At 40.7% G+C, this 25,950-nt stretch overlaps 1 protein-coding gene across 1 annotated transcript in view; it reads left to right on the top strand.

Annotated features, from left to right (window-relative positions):
* The window catches only part of LOC122802372 (zinc finger protein 14-like), a 214,394-nt gene extending 200,163 nt beyond the window's left edge, over nucleotides 1-14,231 (top strand). The window contains exon 5 of the mRNA XM_044072004.1: nucleotides 12,792-14,231. Within this exon, the coding sequence (XP_043927939.1) occupies nucleotides 12,792-14,173 (1,382 nt within the window). The 3' untranslated portion in view covers nucleotides 14,174-14,231. The remainder of the gene's footprint in view (nucleotides 1-12,791) is intronic.
* Nucleotides 14,232-25,950: the final 11,719 nt, after the last annotated feature.

The following is a 25,950-nucleotide window of genomic DNA, read 5'->3' as shown; positions in this document are numbered from 1 at the left end:
AGACCCCCCCCCCCTTTCAAAGACACTTTTCCACTGTAGCATCTTACTTTGTTGTTTCAGGCCCTAACTCAGAGACTTTTTGAACCCGCTGCAAAATGTGAATTGTGATATTCGACTTGGAAGACCTTTTTTTTCTCATAGCCATAACATCGGCTAGAAGAGTTTCAGACCTTCAAGCCTTATCTTCTAAGCCTCCTTATTTAATCTTTCACAAAGACAGTGTGTCTTTAAGAACCATCCCTTACTTCCTAAGATGGTGTCAGAATCAAACATTAATCAAGCTATTAATAGGTTCATAGATGTGTACTAGGTTAATGGCCCTGGAGCCTTTACAAGCCTAGCCCATAGAAGTGCCTTGGCGTCATGCTGCCCAAAGTTAGTTCCCAGTGCCTCTATCACATAGAGCCACTGGAGTGATCCCCGGGGTGAACATTTTACTTTCCATCCACTCATGAAGATTTCTCTTGAAGAGGGCCAGTGAAGTGCTCTGCTTGACATGTATGGGAAGTCTATTGCAGAGCATGGGCAATCTCTGGGTTATGAACCTGTCCCTCCAGCATGTTCTGTTGATTGTGGTAATGAGGTTGAGGTCTTTTGGAGCATGTGGTGCAGAGGGATTGGGATTTCTTTAGATGTAACATTTCTAACAGAGCTGGGTCAGACATGGCTTTGTATGTCAAGCAAAGATCTCCTCTTAGTAGACGATATGAGGCAAAGAATAGCTGGAGTTTGAGTCTGCCCATGTAGGATATGTGTTTATGGCCTAGGATCCTCTTCGTGAGGTAATTTTGTGGTTTTTCCAGCTTTTGCATGTGTCTAGTGAGGTACATGCCAAATGGGGCATTATACACGATGATTGGCCTAATGAGGGAAGAGTAGAGAGAGATGATGACCTCTTTCTTCCTGGATGCAAAACCCTTGGTAATGAGATGTGCCACATAGTAGGACTTTCTGACCACAGCAGCAATGTGGTGTGTGGTTGAAGGAGAGATTGCTGTCAACCTGTGTCCCCAGATCTCTTATAACGCCTTCACTGTTCAGTGGGCTCCCATTGATGTGGTAATTAGTGGGAACTGAGTTTTTCCCAAAGGGGGTGACACATTTTTTGGCATTAAGCTTAAGGCCATGGTTTTGACACCAGTCATTGGTCTCACTTAGGCCTTTCTGTAGGATGTCTGCATCACTTGGGGAGTTAATAATGGCTCCCAGCTTGCAGTTGTCTGCAAACATGGTCAGCCAGAGTCCCTCTGTGTTGGCCTGGACTTATGAGAAGTAGATGCCAAACAGGAGAAGACCCAGGACCGATCCCTGTGGGATCCACTCATGACTGGTCAGTAGTCTGACTTGGAGTCCGCTACTTTCACACTGCGGGTTATATCTGTGACCTAATTTCCAACCCAACTAGTGATAATAGGGGTTGATGCCTGGTTTGGTGAGTTTATCAATAATTCCTGAGTGGGGAATGGTATCAATGGCCTTGGCCAGATCAAAGTAGGCTGTATGAACTGTCTTGCCGTCATCCACATATCTGGTGACTGACTCAAAGAAGTCGGCCAGGTTGAGCAGGCATGATCTACCTTTCACAAAACCAAATTGCATAGGATCTAGTGTTTGGAGATTCCCTGTATCCTTGTTAATTAGGTCCATGATGATGTGCTCCATAGCCTTATGTATCAGACTCATCAGGCTAATGGGACAATAATTCCCAGGGTCTGTAGTCACTCCCTCTTTATGAAGAGGGATGACTGTAGCAGTGCGCCATTCAGTAAGGACAAAGCCTGAGGTGACGCTGTGATTTAACAGGGCACACAGATGTGCCAGTTCACTTTGTAGTTCATGTAGAACACATCCTGGGATATTGTCGGGTCCCACGGTAGCTGTATTCTTGGCCTTGGACAAATGCGACTTTAACCTGTGCTGCAGTAATACTGGGTGCCTGGCACTCCTCCAGTATTGTGATTGGTCCTTTTAGGGGGGGAGGGGTAAAGTTGGCACTGAATCTGATGACCAGTATGTTGGCAATATCGGTTGGCTCAGTATAGGAGGTACCAGTGTGCAGTAACCCAGAGCAAACCTGTGTATTGCCATGGAGATTCTTGATATAACTATAGAAGGCTTTGTGGTTGTTTTTAGTCTCTGCCGCAATTCTGCCTTTAGAGGTTTTGATGAGGGATCTCAACTTTTTTTTGAGGCTAATAAGGGAGTTTTTTCAGTCTTGGGACTTCACCTTTTTCTGCAACAGTTTCTTCCTTCTGTTGTAGAGTTTATTAATGGCATGGGACCACCAGATTGGCTTCCTTTTTTTGGAGGAGAGCATCTTGGTTCTGTTGGGTATGGCTAGTTTCATGCATTTATGTATGTGTTCGTATAGTGCGTTGGTATATGATTTGGCAGTCATGCATCTATTTTCCATTGACATTGGTGCCATGAAGTTAGCCACCTCTGTTTTTAGGAGCCCAAAGTCAGCTTTGGAGAAGTTTTTCATGGTAGTTTCCTTAGGGTGTGTGAGTGAGATGTGGATTTCCATGGTGACTAGTTTGTGGTTGTATCTAACCAGGGAGGAATTGACTATTGGTGTAGAGCAGTGGTTGCCCATGTTAGTAATAACCAGGTCAAGGATGTTGCTTCCTCTAGTGGGGGTAAGAATGAGCTGGTCCAGAACATTGGAATTAATGAATTCCAGGAAACATTGGGCCACTGTATTGGTGCATGAGTAGTTTTCCCAGTTGATGGAGGGGTAGTGGAAGTCACCTAGTATGAGAGTTGGATTGGACTTTAATAGTTTCCAGGGTGCTTAGGAACATGGAGTGAGAGTCTTGGGACATGGTTGGGGACCTATAGCAGACTATGACCTGAATCGTCATCTTACCCAATGTTAGTTGTACCTGAAGTATGTCAGATGCATTATGCTGGGCTGCTAGTCTGAAGGTGTGCATATCCTTTATGAATATGGAAACACCACCGCCTTTGGAGCTTCAGTCCCTGTAGTCTTTCCAAATTTCTCAAACAACAGTGAATACATGTTACACTTACTGGATATTCACAGACAATTATGTTTCTATCTGCACAGATCTGAGAAATTTAGAAAATCCGACCAGTTGTTTGTATCCTTTTCAGAAACCAGATTGAGTCAATCGGTTTCAAAAGTAACTTTATCAAAATGGCCGACTGACTGTATTTCTTTTGTCTATAAGAAGTTTGGCCCTTCCAAAGCCTTTAAAAGCCCATTCAACAAGGTTCATGGTGACTTCATCTTTTTTTTGTCCAGAATTTCCATTGCAACTTGGGCTAACCCTCATACCTTTATTACTCATTACAAATTAGATTTGGTCTTGAGGGGAATAGGAGCCTTCAGCTGTACAGTACTTGGGAATATCCTTACTTTTAGAGTCCACTTGGGATTCTGGTAACTGGGGACTCTGTCCCATATGTTGTGGAATGAAAGAAAATTGACATCAGATAAAGAAGTTGTGTACTCACCATAATGTTCCATCTGTGTTGTCCATTTTCATTCTTCCTCAACTGCCCTCCCTCCAGCCTCCTGCCATGTTACTTTGACTTCTGGTACAGCAGGAGAGTGTCAAAGGAGCCATGTTCCTTTCTTTTGAGCTTCAGAAAGTGATTTTCTATAGTAATGTCAAAATGTAGTAACGTCTTACAGTAGGGAACTGAAAACAGGATCTGGGGAAGAAGGGGAGTGCAGCATTATGGATAAGGGATGAGGTCGAGATTTTGTGGTTTCCACGAGCTGTAGAACAGTGGCTGAGTCAGATCCAAGGGTCGGATCCAAACCCATATGTTGAGGAAGAATGAAAATGGACAACACAGAAACAACATTATGGCGAGTGCATAACTTCTTTTTCAAGAAACCTGCTTCACAGGTAAACAGCTTGATTTTTAGAGTGAAAGAGATCAACAAATTGTACAGAAGTGTCTTAGCTGCCTCAATCATGCGACTCACTTTACTGCAAATCAGAGCAGTTTGTAGTACCCATGCTTGACTTGGCTATCTCTAGCATGACCCATAAACCCTCTTGGTTAAGAGGGTGGGTGGGTGTGTGTGTATGTATATATGTATCTATGCCTATACTTGGTTTCAGTTGCGTAACAAATAACATTGCCAGGCAAATTCCACTCTGAGGTGACAGTTACAGGGTCTATATTACTAGATCGAAACTTTATTTAGTCGATTAACTAAAGATCGATCTGGTAATATCGAAATCCAAAAACCGTGAACGTCCGATTTCACGCAGGGAAAGAATTCCCTTGGCTGTTATGCGAATTATGCCCTTTTCTCCAATGTAGAGCGATCTCAGAGCTGGTATATTTAGTTAGGGGGTGTGTGTGGTTGTTTTTAGTGACTGCCGCAATTCTGCCTTCATAGCTGGCTTTAGAGGGTTTGATGATGGATCTCAACTTTTTGTTGAGGCTAATCAGGGAGTTTTACCAGCCTTGAGAGTTCACCTTTTTCTGCAACAGTTTCTTCCTTCTGTTGTAGAGGGGCCCACCAGATTGGCTTCCTTTTTTTTTCGACAAGAGCATTTTGGTTCTGTTGGGTATGGCTAGATGTGATAGTGTTCAATCTCGCCGTTTGTTCTTACACATGGGTTCGGAGCCGATCCTCGGCTCCGTGCCGGCCTCTTGCAAGCTCTGCATCGAGAAGAAGCTCGAGACAATCTAATACCCACAATCCCCCTCTGCCTTTACCTCAGATCTAGTTTGCCGCTGCTGCGTTCGCATCGCTGGGAGCTAGCTCGAGCGTCTAAAGCTAAGATATAACTTTATTTGTTATATTTTATTGGATTTTCTTATTCTATTTGATATTTCAGTGATATACTGTGTGATTGTGTTGTTGACTGGTTAAATTCTCGGTACCGTTAAGCTTTTTTATCGGTTAGAATTTTTCGGGGCCTACAACCCTTCTTAAATTTAATAGGATTTGACTTTTATACCGGATTTGACAATTTTTTCTCGGATTTGACTACATTACTGGACTTGTCTTTTACTTCTATAATGTCTGATAAGGTAAAATCAGGATTTAAACATTGTCAGTGTGGCCAGAAAATGTCAGTGACTGACAACCATAGTTCCTGCGTCTACTGCCTTGGCCCTCTCCACTTGCAAGAGGACTGTTCCATCTGTCACTCTTTTAGTGGGAGGGTCATGACAGATAGGCGCAGGAAACTAATGGACAGAGGTTTATTAAAACCTTCTTTTCAGGAGGCTCTAGATGCTTCTGACCAGGCATCAAAATCCTCTAAGGAATCGAAGACGTCGGAGCCCAAGTCATCGGCTCCGAGCTCTTCAGCAAAGGTTAAATCACCGGTTCCACAGACTTCGGGGCCAAGTGTTCAACTGGTATCGGTTCCTGAGCCTCGAGTCTTGGAACCGGTGATGGAGCTCCCTCCTTCGACCTTATTGAGGTCAGCTCCGTCTTCGGTTCCTTCGACCCGTTCTTCTTCCAAACTCTCTGATATCGATGTGGATCGTGTGGTGCAGAAGTTATTGGAGCATTCGGCCCTGTCCAAACTTATTTCGGTTTCCACCCAGTTGGTGTCGAAACTTGAAGGCCTCCCGGTGTCTCCATCCATTCCTCTCCGAGACCTGTTCAGTCTTTGGAGCCGGAAGAGGCTGATCTACTGATTGTGGAGCCCTCGGGTCCAGAACCGTCTTTTTCTCAGTCTGTTCCTCTCACCTCGACTCCGTCGGACCCGATACCGGAGTCTCGGAGCCGACGGTCTGTCCTTGGTTCCGGGGCCGAGAGTCGAACCGACGTTTCGGTTCCGACTCTCCCCCTCGGGGCCTCGGAGCGGATCGATTCGGCTCCGTCCTCGGGGTCGATGCCTTCGGTGCCTGTGTCGGGGATTCTTCCCATTTAGATTCTTCGATGCGGGACCCGGGGGCGTTCGACCTAATGAGGAAGGTGTTGTCTACCCAGACAACCACATCAGTCGAAGCAACCTCTCCTCCCCATAAAGGGCCGTTATCCTCCTCTGCACCCACGGCCACATCCAAGCGTCGGGCACCAGTGTCTCAGCCACCCCTGGAGGGTGCCCCCTCTTCCTCGGAGGCTTCTTCGGATGCTCCCCACGAAGAAGTCCCTAGGAAAAGATTGTGTAAGAGGAGACACTTGGATTCTCCACAAGAATCCTTGACATCTGATACTGACTTAGATGAGTCAGAAGGGTCCCCTAAGTCACCTTCAGAAGATGTCTCTTTTTCGGACATATTGGAGATCCTGAAACAGAGAGGTGACTGGCAGTCCCTTCCCCCTTCTGAGGATGAGTCAGTTTTGCTGAAGGCATTTGGTGCTCGCCCTTCCTCCTCCTGGGTCACTCTGCCCTTCGATGAATTGATGGAACTAATTGCTCGAAGGGCGTGGGAGGCTCCTGACACAGTGGAACCAGTCCCAAGGAAACCCAATAAATACATCACGGCACCTCAGGACAAGTCCTACCTGACAAAAGGAGTTCCAGTGGACGCTATGGTGGTAGCAGCGGCCACGAAAAAGGAGATGTCAGAGTCTTCCTCATCTGTCCATCCCCCTAATAAAGATTCTAGGACGATGGATAGATGGAAGCGCATTTTTAGTTCAGCGGCTTTTTCCATGCGATCCCTGAACTATTTGACCCATTTTACACGTCTACAGAGGGATCTAGTCAAAGAGTTGGGAGATACCCTCCAGGGTACTACAGATGCTGCTGTCTCGAGAAAGTGACAGCACAACTTAATACCCTTACATCCATTGTGAACTCGTCCATGAGGCTGATTTCCTCGCAGCCGAAGGTTCGAGTAGGGCAGCAGCTTCAGCGATTGCTCTTCGCAGACAATCCTGGATGCGCTTATGTTCCTTTGCGGAAGCCTTCAAGTCTTCCTTTACTAACGCCCCATTTGACGGTGCCACTCTCATTGGCCGCAAAGTAAAGGAGACCCTTACCGGTGTGAACAGGAGGGAAAGACTCTGTCTGCTGTCGGAGTCCGTTTTTCCACCCCAACCAGACCGTACCCCAAAGGGCAACGTGGTGGAAAATGTGGTTTGAAAACCCCAAGGAGCTTTCTCAGGCACACAGGGAGATGCCCCTCTAGAGGCAGAGGAGGGGCAGAGGTGGAAGACGCCGCCAAGGCGGCAGAGGGTCCAACATCAAGGTGACAGGGATACACTCCTGGTAAACCTTTCCAGCACTCCTGTGAGGAGGCCCGACTGTCCTGCTCTGGAGGCAGTCGGGGGTCGCTTAGCTTTATACCCTCAGGCCTGGCAAAATGTAACTACAGACAAGTGGGTAAAAAGCGTGGTTACCAGAGGTTACAACATACCCTTTCTATCCCATCCCATTCCAAAGAAAAGACTCCCAGATGTACCCCCATCTGCGAGCCAGCAGCTATAGAGATTTCAAAGCTGCTAGAAAAAAGTCATCCAACCAGTCCCAGCGGACCAGCAAGGATTCGGGACTTACTCAAGGTTCTTTTTAGTTCCAAAGAAAACAGGGGACTGGAGGCCCATCCTGGAACTAAGCTACCTCAATACCTTCGTCAGGAAAGAAAAGTTCCGAATGGTCACGCTTTAATCGATCCTTCCATTCTTACAGAAGGACGACTGGATGTGCTCAATAGATCTAGAGGATGCATACTACCACATCAAAATGGCCAGGGCATCCAGAGATCATTTGCGCTTCCGGCTGGGGGCTAGTCACTTTCAATTTCGAGCCCTGCCCTTTGGTCTGACCTCAGCCCCCAGGGTCTTCACCAAATGCATGGCAGTGGTAGCGTCTCACTTGAGACGCCAAGGATTCCAGGTGTTTCCGTATCTGGACGACTGGCTCCTTTCTGCCACCACCCAGCGTCAACTATTACAGGCCAGAGACTTTACTCTTCAACTGTGTGTTCACCTAGGAATTTCCGTGAACTTCGGAAAATCCTTGCTTCAGCCATCACAAAATATTTTGTTCATAGGAGCAGAATTAAACACACGTCAGTTAATTCTAAGACTTCCCCCGGAAAGGATACTATCACTTCAGACTCACATACGTCTTCTACTTTTGTCAAGCAAATCTCCAGCAAAACTGGTACTGAAGGTTTTGGGACTCATGTCAGCCTCCCTTATTGCAATACCCTTGGGAAGGCTGCACATGAGAGTCCTTCAATGGCTACTGTTTGCACAATGGTCGTTTCAACAACTACCTCTAACACACGAGATTCTTATAACGAAAACATGCAAGACACATCTAAACTGGTGGCTTCAAACGTGCAACCTTTCCAAGGGGAGACCATTTGTGCTACCCACGCCTACAGTTACGGTGACCACGGACGCTTCCCTGATAGGGTGGGGGGGCATCTTTCAGGGACAGACAGTCCAAGGCGAATGGACCAATTTGGAGTACAATCTGCACATCAATGTTCTAGAGTTGAGGGCAGTGTTTCTAGCATTGCAACACTTTGCTCCCCTTCTTCCTCTAGGAGCTATTGCAGTTCAGACGGACAACATGTCGGTAGTCTGGTACATAAACAAGCAAGGGGGAACCAAGTCCTATCAGCTATGCAGAGAGGCCATGAGAATCTGGCAGTGGGCGGAGTCCACGGTCGCTTTCTAGCAACGCACATCCCGGGGTCAACCAACATCATAGCCGACAGGCTGAGCAGAGCAATTCTGTTACCGCACGAGTGGTCCCTAAAACAGTCAGTGGCGAAAAGGATTTTTCGCATGTGGGGCCAGCCTTCCTGCGATCTGTTTGCGTCTCCAATGAACGCCAAATGCAGGAGCTACTTTGCCCTATTACCCTCTCCAGGGGAAGTCCCCAGGGACGCACTGATTCACGATTGGCCCCCGGGACTCCTTTACGCATTTCCTCCATTTCCCCTGATATCAAAGTTTCTCCAGAAAGCCAGAAACCTTCACAGGACAATAATCCTCATTGCCCCATTCTGGCCTCGTCAAATTTGGTTTCCCTTCCTGAAGACACACTGCATTCGGGAACCCTGGATTCTGGACCCAGAGCCAGATCTGTTGACTCACTCGTCAGGGGTTCCCCATCCAGCGCTCCGTCCCTCCATCTAGCAGCTTGGCTGCTCCAGTTCCCAACTTAGCCAGGTCTGATCTTCTTTCGCCAGCAGTTCGAATATATTGGTGGCTTCTCATAAAGCTTCCACTACTAAAACATATTCTAGTAAATGGAAGCGATTTGTATTCTGGGCGAATACACAGCAAGTGGATCCTTTTATAGCTCCTTTGAATAAAATATTAGAGTTTTTAACGGACTTATTCCATCAGGGTGCTTCTCCTGCTACACTAAGGGCTCAATTGGCTGCCATTTCAAATTTCCATGTGGAAGAATGTGGGGCTCCTGTTATGGCCCACAGACTTTGCAAAGCCTTTTTAAAAGGGGTTTTTCACATTAGACCACCAGTCAGATCTCCTACGTCACCTTGGAGTCTAAACTTGTTGTTATCTAAATTAATGTTGCCCCCCTTTGAACCTGCCTCTTCCTGCCCATTAAAATTTTTGTCCTGGAAGACTCTCTTTTTGGTAGCCATTACTTCCGCTAGGTGAGTATCTGAACTTCAGGCTCTCTCCATCAAGCACCCTTATTTGATCTTTCACTCTGACAGAGTTTCTCTTCGAACCAATTCATCCTTCCTCCCTAAAGTGTGTTCTATTAACAATATTAATCAGTCCATTGAATTACCCACTTTCTTCAAAAATCACTCCAACAAAATGGAGTATATGTTGCACAAATTAGATGTTCACAGACAACTAAGATTTTACTTGGATAGAACAAAAGATCACAGAAAAACTGATCAACTCTTTGTGGCTTTTGCTGATAGCAGGAAAGGACTAGCAGTTACCAAAAGAACTCTTTCTAAGTGGTTAACGGATTGTATAATCTATGTCTACGATTCTTCAAATCAAACTCTTTTGCACAAACCCAAAGGACATTCCACAAGGTCAGTGTCTACATCTTTGGCTCATGCAGCCCGCCTACCACTGGACGCTATTTGTGCGGCTGCTACTTGGTCTAAGCCACATACATTCATTTCTCATTATAAGGTAGACAAGGCTTCTAGGGACAGGGCAACCTTTGGTTCCACTGTGCTCAAGAACGTCCTTCCGTGAGTTCCTCAGGAACAAGGAGCTAGGGACGCTACCCATGTGTAAGAACAAACGGCGAGATTGAACACTATCACATATAGAAGTTATGTCCTTACCATAACGTTCCATGTGGAGTGTTCATCTCGCCTTTGTTCTTACATTCCCACCCTCCCGCCCTTAAGAAGAATGTTCTTTTGATGCCTGGCCAGGAACATCCTGCTGCTGCTGCAAATATTGTGTACATAGTTGGCATATATATATATATATATATATATATATATATATATATATATATATATGTCTATTTGTCTTTCTATATATAGTTATGTATAGATTCTTATTTCTGTGCATATGTGATGTAAGCATGAATGTGCTCTCTCTGGAGATTGGTTTGCTTGCAAACTAGATCTGAGGTAAAGGCAGAGGGGGATTGTGGGTATTAGATTGTCTCGAGCTTCTTCTCGATGCAGAGCTTGCAAGAGGCCGGCACAGAGCCGAGGATCGGCTCCGAACCCATGTGTAAGAACAAAGGCGAGATGAACACTCCACATGGAACGTTATGGTAAAGACATAACTTCTATTTCCATGCATTTATGTACGTGTTCGTACAGTGCATTGGTGTGTGATTCGGCAGTCATGCATCTATTTTCCATTGACATGGGTGCCGTGAAGTTAGCCACCTCTGTTTTTAGGAGCCCAAAGTCAGCTTTGGAGAAGCTTTTGATGGTGGCTACCTTTGCAGGGGGTATGGGTGAGATGTGGATTTCCATGGTGATTAGTTTGTGGTCGGATCTAACCAGGAAGGAATTGACCATTGGTGTAGAGCAATGGTTGCCCATGTTAGTAATAACCAGGTCAAGGATGTTGCTTCCTCTAGTGGAGGTAAGAATGAGCTGGTCCAGGGCATTGGAACTGATGAATTCCAGGAAGCGTTGGGCCAGTGTAATGGTGCATGAGTAGGTTTCCCCATTGATGGAGGGGTAGATGAAGTCACCTAGTATGAGAGTGCTGGGTTGGACGCTAATAGTTTACAGAGTTTTTAGGAACGTGGAGTGAGAGTCTTGGGAAATGGTTGGGGACCTATAGCAGGCTACAACCTGAATCGCCATCTTACCCAATGTTAGGTGTACCTGAAGTATCTCAGATGCGTTATGCTAGGCTACTGGTCTGGGTGTACATATCCTTTATGAATATGGAGACACCACCACCTTTGAAGCTTTGGTCCATATTCTGGGGCAGAAAGGTGTGGAATGCATTATAGCCTGGTAGCGCAGGGGTGCTTTATGCTGCTTTAAACTAGGTCTCCATTACAGCACAAATGTCGATGCTCTCCATTTTGAGGAGTACTTCGAGGAAGTGCATCCTGAGATTTAGACTTCTAGCTCTCTTACCCATAATACAAAGTTAAAGGACATTACCAGTAGTCTGTAATTGCACAGTTGGTAGTTGACTGTACACCCGCATCATCACAAGTGCCTACAGTAACTCCAGCAGTGCATACGTTCTTCTGTTCATGTGCTGCAGAGGCATGATCACTGGCTTGGCATAAAGCATGGGTCCTCATATGTGCATATGATATTCATATATGGCATGGGTGACATATGTGCAGCCCTGATTAATGCTGTATGCAGAGCGCCCACTGATTGAGTGCCAGCACTGCACTGATATGACCTTCTCTCTCCAGGATGGGTGAGCCAGCATCAGACCCTCACTAGTACTCTCCTCTATCTGTTCCACCAGTACCCAGACTGACAAGTGAAATGAAGTCCTGAAGGTCACCAGTCAGGGCTTTATGCTTCAGCAGAAGCTGTCCACTACTGTTATGTTAGATCGCTAAAGCTTCATCCTTGTGAACAAAGCCCATTAGTAATTGCAAGACACACTACATCAGCACACCCTGTGGATATAGTAAATCCCAGGAAAGTAAGCTGCAGCTGGACTAAGGGTGCCTAAATGTATGAAGGGCCAAACTGTACTGTGAGCATATAAAAAGCTCAGAATTCACAATATAATAGGTTACTGAAAGCAAATTGAAGGAGCTTGCAGAAATTATGCTACATAGGGGATGAATACTGGCAAAATAAATCAGACTGTACACCTCCATGTGTGGCAAGTTTTATAAGAAAGTCACTAAAGAGAAAAATCAGTACTATGTCAACAGACAAAGGAGTTGTTATAAAATTTGTTAAAGATGCCATATACACCTAGCTAACTAGGGAAATAGTGTAGTAAAATTGAAGTTAAAGAGAGAGAAAAAAGAAAGAAACCTTGCCCAAAGTGTAAAATACTCATCTAGCAAAATACAGGACTTTTGATGTAAAAAAGTAGACTGCAGAAAGAGTAAACAGAAAAAGAAGATAAAAATGAGGCTACGTGACAATTTTACAGCTTTGTAGACAGCAACCAAGATTGTAGTTTCGACTGACTTATGGGAAGACATTCTTTTCTTTTTTTTCTTTATCAAATAGGAAGACATTCTTAATTATTGCAAAGTTATTAGCTGATAACAGAGAACAAATTATGATGACTTATGACTCAGATTTATTTTAACAATGGTGTTAATAACACCAAAACAATATATTATTGCAGAAAGAAAACAAGTCCTGAATGTTATAATGGCTTTACAGTAAAAAGTTGCTGTACTGATGAAAATATCTGATTCTTGTTTAATAATTTCAGAAAATAGTAACAATATTTCTGTTTTTAGGTGTCAGCAGCACAGAAGAGAATGCTAGTTACAATCAGCAGTCATTGGTTGGGATGTCTCAGTTGCATTACACTAAAGAGAACCTGCAGCCATGTGCTGAGCCTGTGAATGGATATGACAAGCTTCACCTCACTTCACCTCATTTCAGAATTCTCAGCAGTCTTCGACAGCATGTGACCATCCACAGCAGTGAGAAACTATATAAATGCATGGAATGCAGTAAGAGTTTCAGAACTCTCTACAGTCTTAAACAGCATAAGACCATTCACTTGGGTGAGAAAGCATATAAATGTGCAGAATGCAGTAAGTATTTCAGAACTGTCAGCTATCTTCGACAGCATGCTACCATCCACAGCGGCGAGAAACCATATAAATGCATGGAATGCAGTAAGAGTTTCAGAACTCTCTATAGTCTTAAACAGCATAAGAACATTCACTTGGGTGAGAAACCATATAAATGTGCAGAATGCAGTAAGTATTTCAGAACTCTCCGCTATCTTCGACAGCATGCTACCATCCACAGCGGCGAGAAACCATATAAATGCATGGAATGCAGTAAGAGTTTCAGAACTCTCTCCATTCTCAAACAGCATAAGACCATTCATCTCAGTCAGAAACCATATAAATGTGCTGTATGCAGTAAGTGTTTCAGATCTCGCCACCATTGTCGACGGCATGAGACCATCCACACAGGCAAGAAATCATATAAATGCATGGAATGCAATAAGAGTTTCAGAACTCACCACGAGCTTCGACGGCACGAAATCATCCACACAGGCAAGAAACCATATAAATGCAAGGAATGCAATAAGTGTTTCAGAACTCTCTACAATCTTCAACAGCATGAGACCATTCACACAGGCAGGAAACCATATAAATGCATAGAATGCAGTAAGAGTTTCAAAGCTCTCCGTTATCTTCAACAGCATGCTACCATCCACAGCGGGGAGAAGCCATATAAATGCATAGAATGCAGTAAGAGTTTCAGAACTCTCTCCAGTCTCAAACAGCATAAGCCCATTCATCTCAGTCAGAAACCATATAAATGTGCTGAATGCAGTAAGTGTTTCAGATCTCGCCGGCATTGTCAACGGCATGAGACCATCCACACAGGCAAGAAATCATATAAATGCATGGAATGCAATAAGAGTTTCAGAGCTCTCTACAATCTGAAACAGCATAAGCTCATTCACCTTGGTGAGAAACCATATAAATGTACTGAATGCAATAAGTGTTTCAGATCTCGCCGCAATTGTCAACAGCATGAGACCATCCACATGGATGAGAAACCATGTAAATGCACTGAGTGTGGTAAGTGTTTCAGACACAACAGCCTATTAAAAAAACATCAACTCTCTCACACAGGACTGAAGACTTGGTGAGTACCTTCGTGAGGTGGACCCAGTTTTCACAAAACATCTCACCAAGATGACACTGATAAATAGACTGTCTTTATATAGCATATATCATGGACAGAAGTAGGTCAAAAATTAAGAGAGAGCTTGGTATACAAGACCCAGGATAAAAAAGTGCCCAGTCCTGGTAGGCACACTGGTGCCCGGACTGGAAAAAATTACAGTGTAGAATTCTCAAAATATGGAAACATTCCTACAATGGGGTCAGGCCAGGCCCAGGGGGAGGATGGCTCCCTTGTTGTAGAAGGAAGTAGCAGGCCACAAAAATCACAAAAACTGATAGGCCAAAGAATAGCCATAAAGAGGATTGATGAGTGGACTATTGAGGATAAGAAAGAAATTATGTATTGTTACAGAATTTCCAGACACAAGATATACAAAATGATTGAGAGAGAAGTTAGAGGAAAGAAAAATACTTCCGCAAGAAAAACTGACAGAAGCTTTAAATGAAAATTTGCATTCATTAAGACAACAGATTTGTGAAAAACAGTACATAGATTAAGAAACTTTGATCTGTTTGGAAAAAGAAGCATCTGAGGAAGTGTGAAAATCTAAACAACAAAACCTAGAGATATTTGAACAATATAAAAAAGAAATATGGACATGGGAAAGAAAGAGCAATTTGATATAGTGCAATATTTATGCAAAGGAGAAAGCCAAATTAATACAATGAAGGCAGCCCCAAAGATTTTTAAAGAGAAATACAGGCAAAGGCTTCCAGATATGGAAAATTTTACAATGAAAGAAATAATATCACAAAGATAGAATGTAGAAAAGAAGATTAGTAAAGCAGAAGTTAAAAAAATAGAAGTTGAAGTTATGGAGTGCCTGCAAAGTGAAGGATTTGGTAAAGAAGGTCTAATACAGGTTACATCACAGCATGATGGAGTGAGTCCCCAAAGTAAGGAGAAACAGGAAGATCAAGAAACATCTAAAGAAGAAATATGGACCTGGAGAAGAAAAAGATTTAATATGGTGTAATATTTATGCAAAAGGAGAAAGCAAAACTAACCAATACAAAAATAGCTGCACCAAGGATATTTGAAGAGAACTACAGGCAAAGGAATCCTGGCATGGAAAATTTTACAATACAAAAAATAAGAAGACAAAGAGGAAAAGGAGATTAGTAATGGAGAAGTTAAAGAAATAGAAACTGAGGTTATGGAGTACGTGCAAAGTGAAGGATTCAGTGTAAACAAATTGAATGCAGAAAGCACCACAATAGGATAGAGCAACAGATATCCAAATTAAGGGGAATCAGTGGAACATGAAGCAATTGGTCAGGTGCCATATCAAGATATTTTGGAACCCTCCACAGGAAATCAGTATAAACATTCACTTGAAGCTAGACAGCAAGGAAAGGAACAGGAAACTGTGGAAACTCAGATGCACTCAATGTTGAGGAGTGATAGGCCAGTGAGTTCCTATATGACAGAGCAACAGATGGTACAGGGTGAAATTGAAGAGAAGGTGCCACAGGAAGATGCTATAGAACTTTCTATAGAATGTCCACAAGAAATGGAAAACAAGGGATGTGCCCTCAGTTTGGAAGAAAATGAGCTAAGAGAAGAGTTGCTTGATTTAATAGACATGGATGGATATATTAAGATCAATGAGAGAAATAGACTGTAGAAAGTCAATAAAACCCAAAATGTCAAAAGTCTGATAAAACAAATGAATGCAGTAATTAGAACTGTCCATAGAGATCCATTTGATATAACAGAAGTAAACAGCCTATATTACTGTGCTGCTAAATTAATAATTGATAAAGTTCTACCACAAGAACACAGGGTAGTGAGGGCAAGGAAGGGAAGAAATTGAATACCATCATGGAAGTATCGAATAGAGAAAAATATAAAGCAAGTAAGACAAGAAGTGTCACTCTTAGAAAACTATAGAAGATGGAATAGATCAACAAAATTATTAAGAAAGTAGATGTGATTAAAGTAATGCACAGTATTAGAACAGAGCAGGATATATCGTGCATTATCGCAAATAACAAACAACATTTCAGCATAAGCAGAAAAACTTAGAAGATACACACATAAATATAAAGGAAAAGTACAAAATAAGCAATTTACTTATGACCCAAAAAAATTTTATAGAGAAATGGGAAATAAGGTAAAAGGAAATTAAAGACCGTCTGAAAAAGAGGAAGTAGATACATCTTGGAGAAGTATCTATAAAGATCCTGTGGAACATAAAGATTCTAAATGGATACAAGAAGTAAAAGAAATAATAAGAAGTTTAAAGGTGCAGGATATGAAATGGGATGAAGTAACAGCCAGAGAGCTTGAGACAAAGTTAAGAAAAGCCTCTAATTGGAAAAACCCAAGCCCAGATGCAGTACCTAACTTTTGGTTAAAAGTATTAACATCTTTGCACGAGGATTTAGCCATGAGTAAAAACTATTTATTTGCGCACCCCGAACAGACACCAACCTGGCTAACAACAGGCAAAACAATGCTCCTTAAGAGTGAACCCGCAAGCTACCCTAAAAATTATAGACCAATAACTTGCCTTCCAATGACATAAACTTTACACAGGAATTGACGCAGACAAGAGTTTATAATCATTTAGAAGAAAACTCAATTATTGCAGTAGAACAAAAGTGTAGTAAAAGAAAGTCATATGGAACAAAGGATCATTTGTTGTTAAAGTCATACTGGAGAACTGTATAAAGGGGAAGACTTTAAGTATGGCGTGAATTAACTGAAAAAGCATTTGATAGTATCCCACATTCATGGATAAAAGAGTGCTTAAAAATATATAAGATACACCCTACACTGATCGACTACATTACAGTGACCGTGAAACAGTGGTAGACCACTTTGCAATTAAGCCATGATAACGGACAGATTATTATCCCAGGTATAAAAATTCAAAGGAGGATATTCCAGGGTGACTCTCTGTCACCATTGCTCTTCTGCCTTGTCATCAACTTATTAAGCTGTTTACTTAACAACTTAGGCCATGGTTACAATTTAGCTCCTAAAAAACAACAGGTGTAAAGACTTCTCATCTTTTTTGTCGATGATTTAAAACTGTATAGCTCATCAGATGAGGAAATGAAAGCACAGCTGCAGGTTGTCAAAACTTTTTCAGGTGTTATAAGAATGTCATTTGGTCTTGATAAGTGTGCAAAAGCAACCTTTAAAGCAGGAAAACTGCAGCACCAGGAAAACATCAATTTGGAGCAAGAATGTGATATAAAAGAACTTGAGCAAAGAGGGGAGTATATAAATATTTGGGAATTGATGAATGATCAGCAATAAAACATGAACAAATGCGAATAAAACTTAGTAAGGAATACTTTAGAAGACTTACATTAATAATGCAAACAGTGATGACATCTAGGAACAAAATCCAAGCTGTAAACCAATTTGGTCTTCCTGTTCTAACTTGCAGTTTTGGAGTGATTGACTGGCCCCAAAATGTGTTGGATAGATTAGATAGGAAAACAAGAAGGATGCTTCATGCTCATCAAATGATTTATAAAAATCAGTGTATACCAAGATTATATATTCCCCGTTCTGAAGGAGGGGATGGTCATCGTTGAAATTGATTACATGTATAGATTTGCAATCGTGGGACTCCACACATATCTGCTGACTTCACAAGACCCAAATGGAGCGAAAGTTTTGAAACATAAGGAGAATAAATCTAAGATGACTTCTCTGCTTAATATTGGCATCAAGCAGGAATGGAAATCAAACCAGAAGTAGATAAAAATCAAGCATCAACTGAATTTGACAAAAAACAAAAGCAGGAATATAAGGTGAAGGACCAGATGAGAAGGCAAGAAATGTGGAAAAAGCATAAATATAGTTGCAAGCATAGAAAATTTCTGGAAGAACCTCAGGGTTGATAAGGAATGAACACAGGAATGGTTAAGGAGAGGCAAATTCAAACCAAGAGATGGAAGGTTTGTTTTGGCAGCCCAAGACAGTGGGCTGCTTACACACTGGTTTACAAAGCCCATTGAACATGTGGAAGAAACAGACAACTGTAGGTTTTGTAAAACTGAATTGGAAACAGTCACACACCTCATTGCTGGTTGTGATATACTAATGGCAGAAGGACTGTATACTGAAAGGCATAATAATGTGGCAAGAGTGATGCACTGGGGATTTTGCAAACATTATGGTATTGAAGTGGCTGAAAAGCACTGGAAACCTGAGCCACGGAGCATCAAAGAAAATGATGAAGTTTATATCACATGGGATCACCCATTACCAACAGTTCAAAAGACAGTGCCTTGCATACAGAGAGACACAAAGTCATAAAATACCTGGATCTGCAGGCAGAAACGAGGGTGATGTGAAAGAAAGATACCCAGACAGTTCCAGTAGTAGTAGGAGCAACGGGTCTTATAAAAAAGAATCTACAATCATATTTAGATATGTTACCAATCCATGTAACCCCATACGAATTGCAGAAGGAGTCATTACTGGGCACATTGCTAGTACTGCATAGAGCACTTTTGGCTGATCAAAGATAGAAACAATACTAATTTCATAAACTTTAATCATACTTTTACTTAGGAATGAGGGCCATTCCTGTCATGGTATTAGAAACCCAAAAGATTTGGAGAAATTAAAAAAAGACTGAATGGAGAGACCAAATGGAGAGATGACAAATCAGCAAGTATAGGAGAGTGGTATTGCTGGAATTGAATTCATCCTCAAGTATTGGTGAGAACCTTCACAAGGTGGACCTAATTTTTCACAAAATCTCACCAAGACGACATGGATATATAGACTGTGTGTGTGTGTGTGTGTGTGTGTGTGTGTGTGTGTGTGTGTGTGTGTGTGTGTGTGTGTGTGTATATATATATATATATATATATATGTGTGTATGTATATATATATATATATATATATATATATATATGTGTGTGTGTGTGTGTGTGTGTGTATATGCATATAGATATATATATATATATATCTATCTATATATATATATATATTTATATGCATATACACATACACATACATATATATATATATATATATATATATAAATATATATATATATATATATATGTATATGTGTGTGTGTGTGTGTATGCATATAAATATATATATATATATATATATATATATATTGGCTAACAGGTCAAGTCACCTCACCAGCAAACCAGGTTTTGCCTTAGTGTCATCAGTGTGTGTATATATGTATATGTATATATATATATATATATATATATATATATATATATATATATATAAAAGGTAGCTGAGTGCACAAGACACAGGATAAAAAAGTGTTCAGTCCTGGTAGGCACACTGGTACTGGGAATGGAAAAAATGGCAATGCAGAATACGCAAGGCATGGAAACATCCCTACAATGGGGCCAGGCCCAGGGGGAGGATGCCCCCTGTTGTAGAAGGAAGTAGTAGTCCACAAAAAACTGATAGGCCTGAGAAAAGCCATAAAGAGGATAGAGTGGACTATTGACGATAAGAAAGAAATTGTGTTTTGTTACTGTTATGCAAGAAGCCCAGAATTTCCAGACCGAAGATGCACAAAAAGATTGAAAGAAATTAGAGGAAAGAAAAATACTTGGACAAGAAAAACTGTCAGAAGCTTCAAGTAAAAATTGTTCATTGATACAACAGATGTGTGAAAAACATTATACAGACCAAGAAACCTTGGGCCATTTAGAAAAAAGAAGCAACTGAGGAAGTGTAAAAATAAAGAACAAAATCTAGAGATTTTTGAAAGGTATAAAAAAGAAGTATGGACATGTGAAAGAGAGAGAGAGATCTTATATGCAATATTTATGCAAAGGAAAAAGCCACATTAATCAATACAAAAATGCAGCCCCAAAGATATTTGAAGAGAAATGCAGGCAACTACATCAGAAATGGAAAATTTCACAATACAAAAAACTAAGATCACGAAGAGGGAATGTAGAACAGAAGATTAGTAAAGCAGAAGTTAAAAATAGAAGCTGAAGTTATGAAATACCTGTGAAGTAAAGGATTTAGTGTAGAAAATCTAACACATTTTATCACAGCATGATGGAACAAGTCCCCCAAGTAAGGAGAAACAGGAGGAGTAGGAGACATCCGAAGAAGAAATATGGGCATGGGAAAGAGAATGAGATTTAATATGGTGCAATATTTATGCAAAGGAGAAAGCAAAACTAATCAAATCAATACAAAAAGAGCAGCACTAAATATATTTGAAGAGAATCACAGACAACGACATCTGGACATGGAAAATTTTACAATACAAAAATAAGAGAACAAAGAGGAAAAGTAGAAAAGAGGATTAGTAATGGTGAAGTTAAAGAAATAGAAACTGAGGTTATGGATTACCTGCAAAGTGAATGATTTAGTGTAGAAAACTTAACTCTGATAACATCACAGCAGGATAGAGCAGTGGACACCAAAATTAAGGAGAAACCAGTGGAGTGGAAAGCATGTGATCAGTCGCCACATAAAGATACTTTGGAGCCTTCCTTAGGAAACCAGTACAAATGTTCAGCTGGAGTCAGACAGCAAGGGAAGGAGCAGGGAACTGTGGCAACTCTGACTCAGTGTTGTAGAGTGATAGGCTAGTGAGTTCCCATATGAAAGAGCAATGGATGACACAGGATGAAACTGAAGAGAGTGTGGCACAAGAAGATGCTCTGGAACATTCTATAGAATGCCCGCAGGAAATGGAGACCAAAGAATGTGCTCTCAGTTTAGAAGAAAATAATCTAAGAGAAGAGTTGCTTCAAAATATTTCTAAAGAGATGCTGTCTCAACAATCACATCTGTCCCTGAAGCCATAACTTTAGGCCACCATAAATAAATGTACAATTCTTCTTATTCTTTTGATCATTATTCTATCTTTATCTTATCCATCTTTCCTTCATTCTCCTACTGTGATACCTCTTTCATCTCTATAATCCTTTTTTTTCACCTCCATCCCTCCACCCCCTTATCTCTTGTTAACTTACACACTAAGCTACCAACCTCTTCTACTTCATCTTTCCTCTTTTCACCCAATTTCTCATCTTGATGAATGTACCATATACAGTGTATATATTATGTATTACTTTTGCCATACTTGTATTAACCTACCAACTATATGCTTGTATTAACCTGCCAAGTATATCTTGTTTGACAAATTAACTCTTTTAGTGTACTTGTGTTATAATTTTTCACCCTGTATATTCACTTGTTTGTCATATTTGTGGAGCTTTTCTCCCCGGGCCTCCACTGAAAATGGGTTTCTGACCCGGTTAACAAATGTCAATAAATACATAAATAAATAATAATTAATTAAGATGGACAGGCATTTTAAGATCAATGAAAGAAATAGACTACAGAAGGTCAATAAATCGCAAAAAATTAGAAGTTTGATAAAACAAATGAACACAGTAATTAGGACTGTCCATAGAGATTCATGTGATACATTACTGTGCAGCTAAATTAATAACAGGTAAAGTCTTACCAGAAGAACACAGGGCAGTAATCAAATGCCATCATGGAAGTATCAAACTGAGAAAACTATAAAGCAACTAAGATAAGAAGTGTCACTGTTAGAAGAGTGTAGAAGAGGGAACAGATCAAAAGAAATATTCAAAGATAGACATGATAAGAGCAACATGCAGTATTATAACAGATCAGGATCCATTGTGCACTGTGGTAAATAATTAATATCAGCCTAGGCAGAAAAACTTTGAAGATATAAGTAATTTATTGATGACCCAAAGAAGCATTATAGAGGATTGGGAAACAAGGCAAAAGGAATTGAAACACCACCAAAAAAAGAAGAAATAGACACATTTTGGAGAAATATCTATGAAGATTCTGTGGAACATAACAAAAATGCTAAATAGATAGAAGAAGTAAAAGAAAGGATAAAAAGTTCAAATGTACAGGATATGAAATGGGATGAAGTAACCACCAGAGAGAGTGAAACTAAGTTAAGTAAAGCTCCTAATTGGAAAACCCCAGGCCCAGGATTTATGTAACTTTACTTTTAGCCAGAAGATTTAGCCATGAGTAAGAACTGTTTATATATGCACCCTGAACAGACACCAGCTTGGTTAACTAAAGGAAGAACAATGGTCCTACTTAAGAGTGAACCTGCATGCAATCCTAAAAACTGTAGACCAATAACTTGCCTTCTGATGATGTGTGAACTATACAGTATAACTGAAAGTGACAGAGATTATGGTTATTTAGAGGAAAACTCAATCATGGCAATAAAGCAAAAGGGTAATAAAAGAAAGTCATATGGAACAAAGGATCATTTGTTATTAAAGTCATAATGGAGAACTGCAAAAGGGAAGAATCTCAGTATGGCATGAGTAGACTACAAAAAAACATTTGACAGTGTTCCACAGTCATGGATAAGAGTGCTTAAAATGTATAAGATTCACCCTACACTGAGCGATTACGTTACAGTGACCTTGAAACAGTGGCAGACCACACTGCAGTTAAGCCATGATAAAGGACAAATTATTATTCCAGTGATAAAAATTCGGGAGATATTCCAAGGTGATTCTGTCACTGCTGCTCCTTTATCTTGCCTTTAACCCATTAAGCTGTCTGCTTAACAGATTTAGGTCATGGATACAGTTTGGTTCCCAGAAAACTACAACGTGTAAAGACTTCTTATCTTCTTTTTGTTGATGATTTAAAACTGTATAGTTTATCAGATAAAGAACTGAAATCACAACTGCAAGTGGTCAAAAGGTTTTCAGATTATATAAGAATGTCAGTTTGTCTTGATAAATGTGTAAAAGTAGCCTTTAAGCAGGGAAACTGCAGTACCAAGAAAACAACAGTTTGGGACAAGAATGTGATATAAAAGAACTTCAGCAAAAGGGTGTGTATAACTATTTGGGAACCGATGAAGGATCAACAATAAAACCTGAATGAATGTGAATAAAACATAATATTTTAGAAAAAATTAATACTGAAAACAGCATTGACATCTAGGAACAAAGTTCAAGCTATAAACCAATTTGCTCTTCCTGTCATAACTTACAGTTTTGGAGTGATTGACTTCTCTTAAAAGGTGTAAGATAGGTTGTTCAGGAAAATAAGAAGGATGTTTCATGCTAATCAAATGATTTATAAAAATCAGTGCATACCAAGATTATATATTCCCCATTCTGAAGGAGGTATGGACCTCCTCAAAATGAATTACATGTATAGATCTGCAATCATGGGACTACATACATATCTACTGACCTCACAAGATCCAAACATAAGGCTTGGAAACATGAGGAGAATAAGTCAAATCAAAAGTAGATAAAAATCAGGCAGCAAGTGAATGTGCCAAAAAACAACTGAAAGAATATAAGGCGAAGGATAAGATGAGGAGGCAAGAAATGTGGAAGATGGATAAATATAGTTTCAAGTATAGAAAACTCTTGGAATAGCCTCATGTTGATCAAGATCGAACACAGGAATGGATAAGAAGAGGTGAATTTAAACCAAAAGCTGAAAGGTTAATATTGGCGGCCCAAGATAGTGGACTTACATACACGTTGGTTTACAAAGTCTGTTAAACATGTGGGAGAAACAGACAAATGTGTGTTCTGTAAAACAGTAGTGGAAACAGTCGCACATCTTGTTGCTGGTTGTGATATAATAATGGCAGAAGGACTGTATGTTGAAAGGCATAATAATGCGGCATTGGAGATTGTGCAAACATTGTGGTATTGAAGTGGCTGAAAAACACTGGAAACATGAACCACAATGCATCATAGAAAATGAAGTTTATATCACATGGATCACCCTTTACCAGCAGTTCAAAAAATAGATTTGAGAAAACAAGATATAGTAGTTCATGAAAAAAAGACAAAAGTAGCATTGATCATTGAAATTGCTACACCCAGTGACTACAGTGTCTTGCATACAGAGAGACACAAAGTCATAAAATACCAGGATTTCTAGGCAGAAACAAGGGCACTATAGAAGAAGGATATCCAGAGAGTTCTAGTAGTAGTAGCAGGAGCAACATGTACTTAGATATGTTACTGATATATGTAACTCCATACAAATTGCAGAAGTAGTCATTGATGGGCACATTGCGGGTGCTACAAAGAGCACTTATGGCTAACACCAAAGATTGAAACATACTAATTTCATGAACTTTAATTGTACATTGACTTAGGAATGAGGTCCATTCCCGTCATGGTATTAGAAACCCAATACACTTGGAGAAATTAACTTTATTTGCTTTCTTTTTTATGTGTTGATTAATAAAGCCATAAGACAGTCCTGTTTTGGTATTTTAGATGAGAAGAGTAAGAGCTTGGCTTTTTGGGGATTTAGTAGTAGTTGTACTTAATTTAGACATGTCTCTGTGGATGTGAAAGCATTTTATGTGATTTTTTAGGAGATCTGGGAAGTTGCTGGAGGAGGAAATGATAGTGGAGTCATTGGCATATTGGATGAGTGTACTTTGTAGAAAGACAGTGTGGAGATTATTAATAAAAACATTAAAAAGCAGTTGTCCAAGCATAGAACCTTGGGAGACTACTATTTCATTGACCAGATATTCAGACTGATTGTTTTGTCATCTGACTGATTGTAGTCTGTTGTTTAGGTAGTTGGAAAATCATTTTAGGGTATGTTGTAAGCATCCTAGTGTTTCTAATTGTTCAAGTAGCTTTGAGTGTGATACTGTATCAAAAGCCTTGGATAGGTCTAATAGGATTACTGTTATTAGCAGACCAGAGTCCAGAGCTTTATTCACAGTATCAGTAAAGCCATAGTAGTACTATATACTGGATGAAAGCCATGTTAGGTAGGTGCAAGGAGGTTATTGTCAGAGAGATGTTTTTGTAATTGAGTGTGTATACACTTTTCTAATACTTTAGTTGGTGGTGAGAGAATAGATGTCCAGTAGTTAAATCTTTAGTATTTCCACCTTTATGTAACAGAGTTATGATGGATTTTTTCTAAATTTGAGGAATGTTTGCTTCAGAAATGGGACAGTTGATTAGAATGCTGACAGGGTAGGTTACAGCCTCTGCACAGAATTTCAGGTATTCAAAGGGAAGGTTATTTGCAGATAGGGAGCAAGGCCTTAGTTTCATAAGAAGTTAAAAACTAGAGAGGTGGTACTAGTTGTAGGGAGAATGTTGGAGTTAAAGGGATATTATTTAAGGTATCGCTGGGAGGGGAGGGATGTGAGCAGGTACGTTCCTTATTAGTCGAGAATTTGTTTTTGGAGAGGATTTGTTGATTGATTTAAGAATGCTTTCAATAAAGTGGGAGTTGAACATATGGGCTGTTTGGTGAGGGTCATTATCAGGGGCTGGTGATAGGTTGAGTGAGGTTCCAGGATTAAGGACTGAAGAGAGTGATTTCCAGAATTTTGGGGGGTTATTACTTTGACTGGCTAGTTGTTGAGAGAAATATTTTTATTGCCTTTTATGACTAGTTTCTTAGCTTTATTTCAAAGCTGCTTGTAGTTAAGTTCATTGTCTTGCTTTCTGTTTTTATGCCATTCTTTCCAGGCTCAGTTTCTGGATTGAAGCAACTGTTTTGTCAGTTTTGTTAGCCAGGTGGCCTGATTTAATTTTGTCCTTTTGGTACGGATGGGGGCAAGATTATTGAGGTTGTCTAGGAAAGCCTTGTTGAAGTAGTTTACAGCATCTTCTAACAGCAATGTTTTTAGTGGGGTACAATTAAAGGCCTTCAGGTTGTTGATGAAAGTCTGTTGGTTGAACTTTGTTAGATTTCTGCAAGTTCTATAGGAATAAGGCTTGGGTAACTGAA

This window comes from Protopterus annectens, chromosome 5.part0 (genome assembly GCF_019279795.1).
Source record: "Protopterus annectens isolate FY-2018-M chromosome 5.part0, PAN1.0, whole genome shotgun sequence".
NCBI classification, from domain to species: domain Eukaryota; kingdom Metazoa; phylum Chordata; order Ceratodontiformes; family Protopteridae; genus Protopterus; species Protopterus annectens.
The sequence above is the reverse complement of the archived record's forward strand: the minus strand, read 5'-3'. Positions and strand labels throughout refer to the sequence as shown.